Below are 14,734 nucleotides of genomic sequence, written 5' to 3'. Positions count from 1 at the left end.
GTTGGGGCAAGGGATCTCTTTTGATACATTAATTTCTACCACATACCCTACCTTTACTTCCAACCTCTGACAGTGTCTCTAAATGCTGTTACCACAGGAATAATTGCACATACTGTAGTGTATGTTAAGGCAATCAATTCAATAGATAAGATACTGTACTTCATAAATTCCCAACTTAATTCTTAAGCACCATGTGCTCTGTGCACTGACTAAGGCAGGGGACATCTGAAAATAAAAACATTATGAGCTGTGATTGTGTAATTAATGCATACTACCAAGAGGGGGATGATGCATAGATAATCTTAATTCTGACATTTCCCACTTTGGAGTGCTTAACATTTTAATGTTACTTGCAATTTTTGTGTGTTCCAACACCTTTCAATTAACTTGAAAGCGAAGATATAGACTAACTAATCTTGTTATGATGGAAATAATGCATAACAATAAAGAAAACATATGTATGATCTAAAACGATGAAGTAAAAATGTGTAAACATGGAAGGGTTAGATATTTCACCTGCTGGGCTAGGGGGTTGGGTTGTTTGATGGGTCCTCTTTTTTCGTTTCTTAATTCTTTCTTCCTTTTACTCCTGCTGGGTGCTGGAGGAGGGCATGCCCAGGAGCCAAGGAGCAAGGTTACAAAATGGATCCATTGTGACAGGAATTGGGAAAAAAAGTACAATAATCCACGTCCCTAAGAATATGTCAGGATGGATCTCTGTTTCCGTCTGTCTGTACAGTGGCTTTAAGCATGCAGCTTTCTATCCCAGAAAAAAGAATGACATTGCATGTTTATGGAATATACATAGTAATTTCTTTTTTAATCTTTCCATACATAGTACATAATGAACACTTATATTTGTATGAAACTATTTACCAAGTACAGGATAATAGTGGAAATAAGGTTAAATTATCTACCATAAAAATTAGAGAAATTAATATTTTCTGGGTTTCTTGAAAGTAATTTCATTCTGCTGTTTAAATCATATCAAATCTTTAAAAAAGCCCTTATTTTTTAAAAGGGCCTTATTTTTCACTGTATTCTTCTCTGGTACTTTCTGCTTTTAGAATAGAATGATAGAATCACGGAATCATTGTGGTTGGAAGGGACCTCAAAGATCATTAAGTCCAACCGTATACCCAATGCCACCATGCCCACTAAACCACATCTTGAAGCACCACATCTAAATATTTTTTGAACACCTCCAGGGATAGTGACTCCACCACCTCCCTGGGGAGCCCATTCCAGTGCCTAATGACTCTTACAGTGAAGAAGTTCTTCCTAATATCCAACCTGAACCTCCCCTGGCACAACTTGAGACCGTTTCCTCTTGTCCTATCGCCAGTTACCAGGGAGAAGAGACTGACGCCCACCTCGCTACAACCTCCTTTCAGGTAGTTGTAGAGGGCGATAAGGTCTCCCCTCAGCCTCCTTTTCTCCAGACTAAACAACCCCAGCTCCCTCAGCCGCTCCTCATAAGACTTGCTCTCCAGGTCCTTCAACAGCTTAGTTGCTCTTCTCTGGACGCGCTCCAGCAGCTCAATGTCCTTCTTGTAGTGGAAGAACAAAGTAGCCCAAAACTGAACACAGTATTCAAGGTGCAGCCTCACCAGCGCAGAGTACAAAGGGATGATCACTTCCCTAGTCCTGCTGGCCACACTATTTCTGATGCAGGTCAGGATGCTGTTGGCCTCCTTGGCTGCCTGGGCACGCTGCTGGCTCATGTTCAGCTGGCTGTTGACCAACACCCCCAGGTCTTTTTCCACCGGGCAGCTTTCCAGCCACTCATCCCCAAGCGTGTAGCATTGCATGGGGTTGTTGTGACCGAAGTGCAGGACCCGGCACTTGGTCTTGTTGAATCTCATACAGTTGTTCTCAGCCCATCGATCCAGCCTGTCCAGATCCCTCTGTAGAGCCTTTCTACCCTCCAGCAGATCAACACTTCCACCCAGCTCGGTGTCATCTGCAAACTTACTGAGGGTGCACTCTATCCCCTCATCCAAATCATCAATAAAGATGTTAAACAGTAGTGGCCCCAAAACCGTCCCCTGGGGAACCCCACTGGTGACCGGCTGCCAACTGGATTTAGCTCCATTCACCACCACTCTCTGGGCTCGGCCGGCCAGCCAGTTTTTCACCCAGTGAAGGGTATGCCTGTCCAAGCCATGAGCTAGGAATAGAAATTAATGTAACTTGAAATGACAAAGAATTACTCAATTACTTTAGTTTCAACTTGCTGTGCAAAGGGTGTTATAGGGTGTTACACGAGCTGTTTACAATCACCTCAACTTTGAATGTCACAGACATAGATGAATTGCCATGAAGATCATACTCAGAAAGGAGACAGTAACAGACAGTTACTGAGCATTTTTAATCAGAGTATGTGCCAGAACTAAATGAGTTCTATATATCCACTGCTAAACTCATTATGTGATAATTTTTTTTCCTAGCATTTAAGGAAGTATTTCCATAGATCCACAATATTCTTCTCTAGAGAGGCCTTATCTAGAGGTTAAAAGTCATGTAATGGCCCTTTCCTGCCTGTGATTGTTGTAAAATCATATGGTTATAAAAAAGAATCTATCTCTGTTTTTCTAACATTTATTGTGCATTGTATTGTGTTCTAAAGATTTTCGTATCAGGAGGACTGGAAACTGTAGCTGAGATTTTTATGAAGCTAGGGTTTTGAGAAATATATACAGGATTGTGATTAGTTTTACCCAGTAAAACCCAAGATACAGCAACACTCCACAGCTCAGTTTATTCCTCAAGTTCAGGTACGTATTCTTTCACATGCATTTTATCACTAGCACACAGAAATAAAACTAGCTTCACAATGTAAATGTAAAATGAATGCTTCTCCCAACATGCATGGCTAAAAAAGCTAGGACAGTGGAAAAAAGTGTTTTTCCACACTGGATCTGTTAAGTGGTCTATTTCTCTTGCCCTGAATTCAATATGACATGTATCACTCACTGCTACCTTGGTAATTCTTTATAGATGGTGTTAGAAGGTAAGAATCCTTCCTTGTGTGGTATGGATTCTTCAAGCTTTGGAGGATGACTATTTACTTAGTCATTTCTTGATGTGTATAGCTTAATATTTTATCAAAAATGTTGTTTAACGCAAGTCTGTTCATTGAACTCTGAGTACCTAGATCCAAAATGGAACTCTACCATCAATTCTAATTTCTAATATACCCAAGCCAAATTCCTATTTTGATTTTAGTTCTGAGCTGGACTCAATAGCTCAGGCCTAGCTCTAGCTTTTATAAGTCATGAAACTTTATGATCCTTTAAAATCTGTCCACAAGTATTTAATTTTCTGACTTCCTGTGGGTATGAACTTCCCACATACTCTGAGTAGAGGTATTTTCTTTTATCTCTCCCAGACTAGTCTGCATGCATGGTCTGCATTGCTCAGATCACATGCTAGAAAGCTTCCACAAGAGCAAGATTAAATGTTTAGCTATATATTTTTTTGCTTTATGTATTTTGCTCCAATATGCCCTGCTTCTCATCTGTGGTTGATGTCACCATTCCCTCATCAGGTCCATATAGACCATTCGCTCATTGATAAACCACAGTTGCAGGAGGGTCATGTGAAGGTGGCAGCAAGAGCAGTTTTTTCACTGGCAGAAATGTGAACAGGATAAAGGTAAAATCTGGAAATAAAATACTTTGAGTAGAGCCTTCTAATACAGTCATATTTTAAATTAGATGTATGAATTAGAATTAATGTAAAGGTGATATTGGGCTCCTAAATACTGAGAAACGAGGTTTATTAGCTCAAGCACAGGACTATGCTAATGAAATATTTAATGCTTCCAGGACTTCAGTAAGTATTTCTAGACAAACTTCACTGCTTTTTATAGATGTACAAGTCTGGGTCAGTGCTACTTCATAGCTGGCTGTGATGGGCATGACTGGATTGCATAGGTATGGTCTAAGACTGTCTTTTCTGTTCTGTTCTTGTATTGTTTGGTACAAAGGAAACCTTGTCCCTGAGTAGGCTTTCTAGGCCCCTTAGTAATACAAATAATAAGTAATATCACCTTTAGATTCCTTTATAATTCCCATGCCAAAAGAAGTAATGTTAGGTTTCTGTCCCTAATTTTTTCAGTTCTTATGCTGTACAAACGTGTGTAGATTAAAATCAAAACTGTTGGAAGTTTTCTTTCACTTTTTTTTGAATATTGAAAGCTTTCCATTTTATGAAAATGGAAATAGCACTTCAAGTGAGTTCTTTAGTGATTACATTTGTAATAAGAAAAACTTAAATCCAAAATGTGTTGGACTTTGATTTCCTTCTGTTAATATTCCTTTTCCCTTCCTTCCCTTTTCTCTTTTTACAGTGACCAAGAAAGAGAACAGGACAAAAAAGAATGAGAAGATAATTTATATATTTTTTGAAAGAGTGAGAGAGGGTAGAAAACATATATTCCCATTTTGAAACCTCTCTAATTTCAGCCAGGAACAGGTAGAGACTCATCACAGCTCACAGAGCACAGCTGTGATAAACTCACATTGACCAACTCTGCTGAACAGATGAACTGCCACATTGTAAGTAAGCAGAAGATTGAGGAGGGCTTCAGGAAAATGCATTGCAGCTATCCAACCTGAACTAATTCAGGAACATACTTTTTGAATTTTGGTAAGTAATTTTTCAAAAAAAAAGGGGAAATTGATGTGCAGTCCTTGGAGAATTGGTTTATTGTTTGTTTGCATAATATTGTCTGTATCCTCTAGATTCTACATTTCTGATAGATTTACATGTTTGTTCAGCATGGTGCACCAAACAGAGTTAGCCAATAATAAATAGTGAATATTAAATACCGCATTAAGAGCTCTCCTATCCTGAGGGTATTATTTGAAACAGTAAGAATTCCAGTCATCCACGCTAGCCTTTGTTTAGAGGCCAGGCATCATGAACAGCTGCCACCAAACTGATTCAACTCCCGCAGACTGTGCTGCTGAGGGCCTGCCACCTCTGATGACTGGTCAAACACATCCTGGTGCCGTTGTCTGCCATGCTGACATAGGATGGAAGTGCCCAGCACGTCCTGGCAGAGCAGCTGTTGGCATCTTAAGCTATGTAGTTTGTTGTAAAGAACTAGGGTTGTCTCCTGTTGCTGAATCGGAAGTTTTAATTGCCAGCCCAGTACTAAGGCCCAGGCTGCTGGGACGCTGCTTGCTCAGCTCTTTTGGTGTGCTGGGCCAGTGTCAAGGCTTTTGTGAGGGCTAACAGAGGGTTGGCCAGGCTCCATCCCAACCATACACGTCAGTGAAGGGACTGACTCAGGGCATCCCGTTTTCCAGGGCAACACTGAAGCCATTCTCCTCTCCTGTGAGGCTTTTAGCCAAATTATGACTGATGGTCCAGCAGGAGCTTTAAGAGAGAGGACAAAGAAGAAACAGGAGCAGCTCTGAGGCAGCATGGAGGATGAAGCATTCCTAGGGCAGCCTGGAGGCAGCAGCCAGTGCAGACATGGTAGTGGGGCAGCTCAGAGACACAGTGAGGGCAAAAAAGGCTGTGGGTAGCCCAGAGGGAGACGGCAGGAGGCACCTTTAAGTTGAGAGATTCTAAGGTACCATGTGAGGGAGAGTAAGAAAATGTGTGAAGACGGCTGGGAAGTAAGGAACAGAGCTGGTGCAGAAGCACCACACAGTCTGAAGATGGCGCCGAGGCAGCACGGAGGCCCCTCACAGCCCAGAGACGGTGCTGCGGTGGGCAGCCTGGAGGCCGCTCATAGCCCAGCTGCGGCCCCGAGGCAGGGCTTACAGAAAGCATTGAAGGCCGAAGAGAGGCCGAAGATGGCTCTGAGGCGGTTTGTAGGCCTCGGTCAGACCCGGAGCGGCACGGAGGAGATTTGCACCTCAGGCACTTGCAGTTAGACCCTCCAGCCTTGCAGATGGACGGGCAGAGCTCTTTGAGCCCCTTGCTCTCTAGAGACTGTGGAGGGACCTGCCCTGTTTTGGTCTCTGCTGAACACACAAAAAATGGTATGTTGAGGAGTTAACACCAGGTGGAGGGAAGTGGTTAGTAGTCAGATGCAATGTCCTGTTATCTGTTCAGAACAGCCAGAGGGGATTTGGAGCTGTTTGAGGATAGGGTCTTGCCTCACAGATATTGTTCATTTACTAACTTGTTGGCTTTGCCAGCTTCAGTGTTCCCACCTATACCTTTCAGCTCTTCTTTGCAGTAACAAGCTTCGATTCAGTGCTGCCTGTGAGGAGCTACAGCCAGGTACTGATACCTGCTGGACCTCACAGCGTATGCCTATGTGGACCTACGTGGTGCATGGCTGTGCACCTACACGCCTTAGCTATGTGGTAACAGCCAGGCTCTGAGGAACCTGGAGAGAAGAATCAGCTGTGGTCTGGGGGCAGCATTAATTGTGTTAAAGCACAATTGTGTCTGAAGTAGTAAGTCTCCTTGAGAGGCAGCCTAAAACTTACTATTCTGAATATCAGGAATTGGCAATTCTAGCTTAACATTTCTATATTGTCAGGATCTTTCCAGTATAATGGTGTCTGCACAGATACCAGCTGAACACCTCCAGATTCCCATGAAGCCACTGCCTCTTCAGCTGTGGAAAAGAATAGTGAGAATGGAGATATTTTTGACTTTTAGTGATCACTGGTGCTGTGTTGTTAATTGCTAAGTTGCATCAGCTGTTGTTCTGTGTTGGGACATGGCACAGAGGAGTCGATGAGATCAGAGGACATTGTGCCTGCTGTGTACATAGACAAGGTGGGAACCTATGTAAAAATAGTGACAGCTATATCTCCTGACCAGCTTACCATGGTTATCTATTAAGACTGAAGTGCTATAGGGTAGCCTTAAAATTGGCTGTGGAGGCAGCTGGTGATTCTGATGCTACAGAGCTGTTACACAGGTAGCTAATGGGCCTGAGAAGGAGGTCATACTCCAGCCACATGTTTGTGTTAAACAAATAAGTTTTAATTTTAACTGTGGGTCTGCTGCACAATGCACAAGCCTCAACCTGCTCCTCCGTAGCAGCAAGCTGCTCGTCGATGTTCAGAATACAGTGATGAGAAGGGGTTTTCTCAGTGTCCAGTGAGGCCCAGCTTGAAGCAGAGGACAAGGTGCTTTGTCTGCTCTTTGCAACCTGTATACTGTCTGGCACATCCTGGCCACCTGACTGATTTGTTGCATCCTAAAGCAGTTGAAACGTGAGGGAACTCAAGCAGTTGTTTAAATCTGAATGTTCAAAACTACATAAATCAAGCTGCTAAATTTACAAGGTAAAACCAAACATCAATTTGACACACACTTCAGCCATGCTGTAGGTAGCATCTGTAGTCACTATTGGGTTCTCATTTCTTCCTGACCCTGATCATCACCCTGTGGAAAGATTCATGTTTCATTTTACTATTGTCCCAAACAAAATATTAAGCCTATGGGAATGTGATCGTTAAAGCTGGCTGGAAGAGCAATGAATTTTTTTTGTTTGAAATACAAAAGCAACTTGTATTCCGGTTTTGGGATGGGATCTATAGAGCTTCTCTGGAATTCTGATAGCATGGCTAGTGTCTGAGTTTTTGAGCCAAAAATGGCAAAGGGAATAAAGCTTTTTTTTTTTTTTTTTTTTTCCCTCCAAGTAAGCTTGGGAAACAAAGATCAACATTTGACTTCAAAATGTGGGGGGAAAAAAAAGTGATTCTTGAGAATTTCACTCTGTGAGCATGTGGGAACTAGTCTTTCCCCTTCCCCACTTTTTCATTTAATTATGGACAAAGTCATGTATTCAGTGAAGTCAAAATATAAATAGGACCTTGTGTTTAGATGACTTAAGGGCACACAGCTACAATTACCTTGACACATGGGTGAATAACTTTTTTAATGTGATCATAGCAAGGGCTTGTTTGGCGGTTTGTTTTACTTGATTAAGAGAAATTGTGCAAAATGTCATGAGTTTAGGAGACATAAACAAAACAGGGAGAGAATACAAAGGGTTCTGAAAGGAGGAAGACGTAATGATGACTGTAAGATGACAGAAGCCAGTGGGGAGTGATAAAATGAGAGGACTGCCACAGGAAGCTTAAGAGGTTAATGACACACAGCTATGGATAGATGGAGTTTGCATGGACCTAGATCTCAGATCTGATCCAACTGCAGCCCAGTTCTAAAGGAAAAGCCTGTAAATCAGTCCAAGGATTCTGGTGAATTGTGCTTTGTGCTCACGGTTTGTGACGTAACCAGCAGTTCTTCATGGAATTACAACTGCCCTGCTCACACTCACCTGTTGTTTGCTCTGTATTAAGTTAACAATAGTAAATAAACTGTGTATTAGATTTCAAGCTGACCTGTTCATGCCAAATGAATTCGTCTTGCCCACAGGCTGCCCTAATTTAAAACATATGTATTGATTTAAATCCTGTTGCTTCCATACATTAAGCTACTGTTTAGATTTTTGCCTCATCGATATTCTTCTCCATTTTGATAGGATGTCTAGTTTGCTGTGTGTTTGGATCAAAAGTGTTCTCTGACAGATTTTGTGTGTGTGTGTGTGTAAGGTGTTGGAGGAGTAGAAGTGAGGTGAACTATGGTGGCATTATACAGCACTTAGACCTATCACCTGAAACCAACAGAAGACACTTTGTCTGTGCTTGTACAGGCGAAATCTCCATTAGACTCAAAGGAAGTTTAGTTTAATTGCAGGAAAGATAGGGTCCTTGTTTAGTAAAAATACAACTGAACTCAGGAGAACTATTGTATGATAAGCAGTATAAGTCTCATAGAACACAGACATTTTCATTTTTTCCCAGACTTCTAAGGGGTGAAAGATTTTTCTGTGTAAAGTAGAGTTTCTTCTAAGAAGAAGTTTAAAAAAATTTGGACCCCAGTCTCAGACTCCAAAGAACGTATTTAGGCCTCTAAATAAGTAGCCTGGGCTTTTCAAAAGTGCTGAGCTCTGTTAACTGCCCCCCTCCCCGCCCCCTGCTCTCAGGATAGAGCTTCTAAGGCTGAATGTCTTTTGACTGCATGTTCGTGCAAAGAAATACTAAGAATATGCAGTAGGTCAAAGTGGCTCCTTATCTTTGTGCAAAGATAAGGCCTGCTGGTCCTCCTAGGAAACAGTGTCTTAGAAGCGGAAGGCTGCACTTCTTATCGTTCAAGTATGTGCCATAAAGGGGTAAAAATAGGGACACTGAGGATAAGAAAGCTGAAACCAAGGCACCTGCTACCCACTGAAGGAAATTTGGGAATGAAATAAGACTGAGAGTCTCTTCTGTTTTGAATACTGCAAATCTTCACTTACAGAGGTAAATAATTTGCCTGTAAAAGCCTCTGAGATTACTGATACAAGAAAGGGCTTGCAGGATTTAGACTCCTGACTTTACCATGCAGACTATATTCTGTTTACTGAGTTTTACTGTTGAAAATGTCAGGGTTGGCTGAGAGAATTAGATTTCAATACCTATTAAACATTTACAGGACATCCTAAATCCCTATTGAAAATCCTTTAGTTTGTGACCTAAACAGAATTGATTAAACAGAAAAGTTGAAATAAGGTATTAAAATTGTATCCCTCTTGCCAAATAATGCATAGTTCATTCATTCTCACAATGCTTTAATCCAGTATTCACTTTGCCATGATATATAATGCAGGCTATTTACAATGGCTCCCATTCTTTAAATGCCAGTTTTCCTTTAAAACAAGCAGCAACAACAACCAGCCCCATACCCTGCTCCAAACCTTGTTCGCAAGGATATTCATTTGCATCACTAATGTATAGATTTACACAGAGCAGAAAAAGGGGATATTCTTATTCTTAGAGATTCTGCCTTGTTCTTCTGCCTTATTCCGAGAGGTACTACCTGCAGCCACATTCTGCCACTTTCATCCCTTCGTAGTTATATATCAAAGTGGGCACACCGGCATCATCCTTATAAAGGATGGAGATTGAATCCAATTTGGTTGGAACACAACAGGCCTTGGAAGCTTTCTTTGGGTTTTGGAGATGCATCAGAGTTTGGACAATAGCGTGTTTTGTTGGGGTAACATTATCTGTTAGAGGGAAGAAGCAACCTCCTTTACACTCGAAAGCCTCATAATCTTTTGGTGCAATGATCCAGGAATCCCAGCCAATCTCTTCAAAGTTCACATGGAGGGAAGTTCTCCGGCAGTGGTTGGCTCCAATGCTTCTCTTGCTTCTGGAGGCATGCTGGTGGGGCCTAGTGATTGCCTTTTCCTCTCCTTGTTCTTCCTGTTCAGATGAAGTGTTGCTCTTTCCTAATTTCTTTAGCACACTTTCTTGTTCATGAACAATCATCTCCTGGAGCTCCACTTTAGTCTCTTTTGTCCCATTGCTGCGGTCATTGGAGAACACTATTAACAGGGGCAGATTTTTAGTGTCAGGCGTAACACTGATATCCAGCTTCCCGCAAGTGAAACCACCCAGAGCCTTACTCTCTAAAACAACCTCTAGCTTATTTTTAGTCTTCAATTTGTCTGCCCTGACCCATCTTTTCACAGCACTGGACACTTCAAACATCTCCCAACCACATTCCTGGATGTTATGGGAGACAAGGAAGGATTTGGTACTTTCTGGGTTTTCCCAATGGTCACCATCTAGAACATCATAAATGACCATGTTGCCTTCCAGTCTAGAAATAGACCCAACTTCCCTGTGACAGGAGATATAAATTCTCAGTTCAGCTCTGGTGATTTCCTCATATCGTGGAATAGAGATGTTGAAGAGCAAGATGTGTTTCTGAAATGGATTTTCTTCTGGTGAAGCTAAAGAAACAACATCTGCAATAGGAAATTAAAACACGTGGTTACAGTGCTTCTGACTGTCCAAGTAACTTGCTTTTAAAAGACTCAGGATGTATTTTGGAGGTAAAATAAGAGCACGGCTAGCCAGCATTAAAAAAAAAATAATTAAAAAAACCATCTTCTGGCCAAATTTCAAGGTCAGGGAGTGAAAAGAGGAAATGGAGGTCCCTGGTATTTGTAGTATTTTCACCAGGATTGCATGGTCAGGTGAGTGTGTGGAGGGGAGCATAAAAAGTCTGCCTAGAACAAGCTGTGAATGATGCTGGTCAGCATTAAGTACATAAATAAGGCATCTGGAGAGTGTTCAGATTTAACAATTTCCTAAAGAGATTTTTACACAAAGAATTCCTGAAAAACCCTATGATTTTCCTGCTCTTATAATCATGCAAAGGATGAACTGCCCTCCTAATACAGAGAAGTATACTGCATATTTAAGTGTCTCCAAGAACTAGCTGTGCTGAGGCTTTTGTTGTTGTCTTCAAATAACTTTGAAAGCAGCTTGGATTACTGGGAGTTTGGGGAAATAGAAAAGTTTCTGAAAATCCTGATTTGAACCTTCAGGATCTGTCTAAATTGGGACTTGAAAATCCTGAATTGGAGCTTCAGGGTCTGTCCAAATTGGGACTTGGTGATAAACAACCTCACATGCCCAGGTCCCAGTCCGTTCCAGGCTGGACTCACTGAGCTTGTGTGATTTGGTTTTGTTTTGTTTTGTTTTTCCCTGCAAAACTATGTGCAGTACCAGCAACTCTGCCTTGGGAAAGGCAGATATTTGGCTGGACGATCAGATTGGTAGTGTTTAAAAGTCATCACTGACTCATGTCTATTTGATGGTCAGTGTAAGGTAATTACTCAATCATGATTGGTTTTTAGGACAATTTTAATTGGCTAATGTTGACACTTCTTCACAATGTTTACCCACTAAAGCAGTTGGAGAGGAGAGTGAGATATGTAAACTATAATCTAGCTCATACTGTTAAGGTTTCTTTCCATTTCAGGACTAGGGGCACTAATTTGTGCATTTGGAGTTCTCTGTAATGCTGTTACCTGTGCATGTCTATTTTTTGTATAAACAGAAGCTTCGATTCTCCCTGTCTCATTTTTGTCACAAGGATTGCATTTCCTTCTAACTTTTTTACTGCTTCTTTTGATGGAGCTTTTAAAAGTCTATTTAATGTTACACAGACAGGGATCTTGAATTTTTTTAGTTGAGACAAGCTTGACTACTCATAAATCTTTCCATCTAACCCAGAATTTTGGGGAAGCCCTGCCGTTCCTTGCTTGGATCCAGAGACACATTTCTGAGTTGGCTGCTGTGGTTTTTAAATATGTGAAGAGCCCACCTGAAAGAAGAGCTCTCTAGCATGGATGTCTCAATTACAGATGATTAAAAGTTTGCATTCTAACATTAAAATTCAGTTCCAAATCTCTAGCTTTGAGAAACATTATTCATGTAAACCCTGTTATTCAATGCATCATCTCAGTTGATGTGTTTGAGAAGAGAATATTGTACAGTGAAAATATCAAAGAAGAGAAAATTAAAGGTAATTGTATTTTTTTAAAGATTGAAAGAAACTACAGAGCAAGACTACAATCCAAAAATTTCATCTGTTTCATTTCTAAAGAATCTGTGGAAGTTAGGCACTCAGTTCCCTCTGAATTTCAAAAGAATCTGAGTACCTACTGTCCAGGTACTTCTTTAAAAATTCGAATCCACATATTTAGGGCTTCTCCTACCTTCAGTACTGAAGCTCCTTACAATATTCGATGCAGGGATGGAGGATTTGTCTGCAGCATATCTGTTGTATAAATCAATCATGAACTGTGGTGGTTCTTCTTTGGTCTTCATTTGTGAGGGAACTCTTGACAAATTCAAACCCCTTAGTAAATCCGTCTTCATATTCTCCAGGAAAGATTTAAAGTCGAAATGGGTCTCATCTTCCACTTCCCCAGGATCATGAAAGTGTGCATCAGACTTTCCCATAGCTGATAACTTGTCCCAATCTTCCAAAGGCTTGCCTCTTGTCAAACAGGCAATGATGTTGAAAACAGACAGTGCAGCTAATACTCCGAAATAATGCATTTCTTCTGTATTTACTTTCTGGTGGAGAGACAAGAGGACAAGGGTATTTTAGCTGATTAAAAGTCTTGTTTCTTTACAGACAGAGGAAAGGAGATGGAAGGCAAACAACTGGAATGCCCTTTGCAAATCACTTTCTTGCATTCTTTTTGCAGTCTGCTTCAAACCCCAGCCTCTTGTCAGTTGTCAAGCAGATTGGTTGTACACTTGCCCTTATCAGAGTCATTGATGCCATGCTTCAGCTTCTGTTATCTAGCAAAGCTCTTAGTTAATGAAGATTCTGTAAACATCTGACAAACACATGTGGCTGGTGGGAAGAACATTGTATATTGTAAAGAATCCACATTTCACTTTAGGGTCATCATTGCTTAATTATACTCTTCTATCATTTCCTTGCCAACACAGGGAGAAGCTTTCTTAGGGACGTAGAAGATTACCCTATTTTCATCACGACTAAAAAACAGAGATCTAGAATAAAATTACTCTGTTAGCTATTAGTAAATAACATCTCATAAATCTTTATTACAGTCCCTTCATATGCCATCAGAAAATCTCCAATTGTTTGATGGAGACCTGTGATTCTGCAAGACATGATCTCATGACAACACAAACAACCTTAAAACTTCTTTCTGTTTATCAGCCAAGAGCTATTGTTTGTACACAGTGAAATATCTGCTTTGTGTCAAGTTTGCTTCATGTTGTTTGCAGGCTTCTCCATTTTCAGTTTGATTCCTTTGGTGTATGGGAGTTTAGTCTTGTTTCTATAGTATCTTATGTAATATATTCCATAGATTCTTGATGGTCAATCCAGACCAAGACAACTAGTCATTATTTCAGTGACCTCAAAATGAAGACAGAACTAGGCCTTCTAAGGCCACATAGAAAGTAAAAGGTCTCTGTGAAGATACAGAAGATTATCTATGAAGATACTGTTATCCATGAGAAGAATGGGCCAAGGCAAAAATACAAGACTGATGATAGAATTTTTTGTGATGAAGAAGAAAAAAACCTAGTTTATATATAGACAAAAATATCATTTTTATCTTAATGAACGCATTATGATTTAATCTAATGATACATAAATATTTTAACTGTACTATTAATGTATCATTTTTTCTAAGCAGAACTCAATCCATACTGTGCACGTGCCGTAAATTCTGAATAGTAGTATGAGCTTTTATATTTAAAAAATTCTCATTGCAAAGATGCGGAAAAGATACTGTCCTTTCTGCCCATTCTTTTCCAGTTTTCTAGCAGTGCATACACAGTGTTTAGAGTGATCCCAAACTTCTCAAAAACTCACTTATGTGTCCAAGTGACAACTGGGATCCAAGATCCTCGTTAATTATGTTCCTATGGTGGAAATTCAAAAAGGATTATTTGGCATTGATCCTGGTCTCCTCCATAGCAAGACGTTTTACTCAAGGCCTTTGTGTTTCCTATCTGTGTGCAGAGCCCAATTACTTGTGTTTGACTAAAACATAACTTTTTAAGGGTCTCCAGAATTTATCTGAAGATGTCAAAGAATCAAAGATTTCTTCAATTTTTGTAGCACTTACTCTAAAAGATTATCACTTACACTGAAAAAACCATGATGCTTCATTTGTTGTTTCATTGTGCCTGGCTTCACCTTCTAGACAGGGGCTCTTGTAACTTTCTGGCTGGCTTAAGGAGCCCCATAGTGCTGGCATTTTCTCTCTATCAAAATACTTGTACAGTGTAATCAAGTTACTTCTCAGTTTGCTTTTTGATAAAATAAACAGATTGTCCTTTTTAGTCACATGCTATTAGACATTTTCTCTAACTGTTTTTGTTTCTTTTTTATGCCTCTTTCAGAATCTGAATGT

General features: G+C 40.5%; 1 protein-coding gene across 1 annotated transcript; it reads right to left on the bottom strand.

Annotated features, from left to right (window-relative positions):
* Positions 1-9,583: 9,583 nt before the first annotated feature.
* GDF2 (growth differentiation factor 2) lies at positions 9,584-13,128 on the bottom strand. The gene is made up of 2 exons (XM_009708664.1): positions 12,545-13,128; positions 9,584-10,783 (listed from the first exon to the last, which is right to left on the bottom strand). The coding sequence occupies exons 1-2, from the start codon at positions 12,888-12,890 to the stop codon at positions 9,843-9,845; spliced, it is 1,287 nt and encodes a 428-aa protein (XP_009706966.1). The 5' UTR covers positions 12,891-13,128; the 3' UTR covers positions 9,584-9,842.
* Between the last annotated feature and the right edge of the window lie 1,606 nt (positions 13,129-14,734).

This window comes from Cariama cristata, unplaced genomic scaffold, assembly GCF_000690535.1.
Source record: "Cariama cristata isolate BGI_N322 unplaced genomic scaffold, ASM69053v1 scaffold26989, whole genome shotgun sequence".
In the NCBI taxonomy this organism is placed as follows: Eukaryota; Metazoa; Chordata; class Aves; order Cariamiformes; family Cariamidae; genus Cariama; species Cariama cristata.
Note: the sequence above shows the minus strand (reverse complement) of the source record. Positions and strands in the feature narration are given on the sequence as shown.

Bases quoted from the DNA above. Each gene is read 5' to 3' on its own strand.
- GDF2 (XM_009708664.1), bottom strand. From the start codon at position 12,890: ATGCATTATTTCGGAGTATTAGCTGCACTGTCTGTTTTCAACATCATT. The intron at 10,784-12,544 runs GTAGGAGAAGCC...TTCCTATTGCAG, and splicing joins AAGGAGCTTCAGTACTGAAG to ATGTTGTTTCTTTAGCTTCA.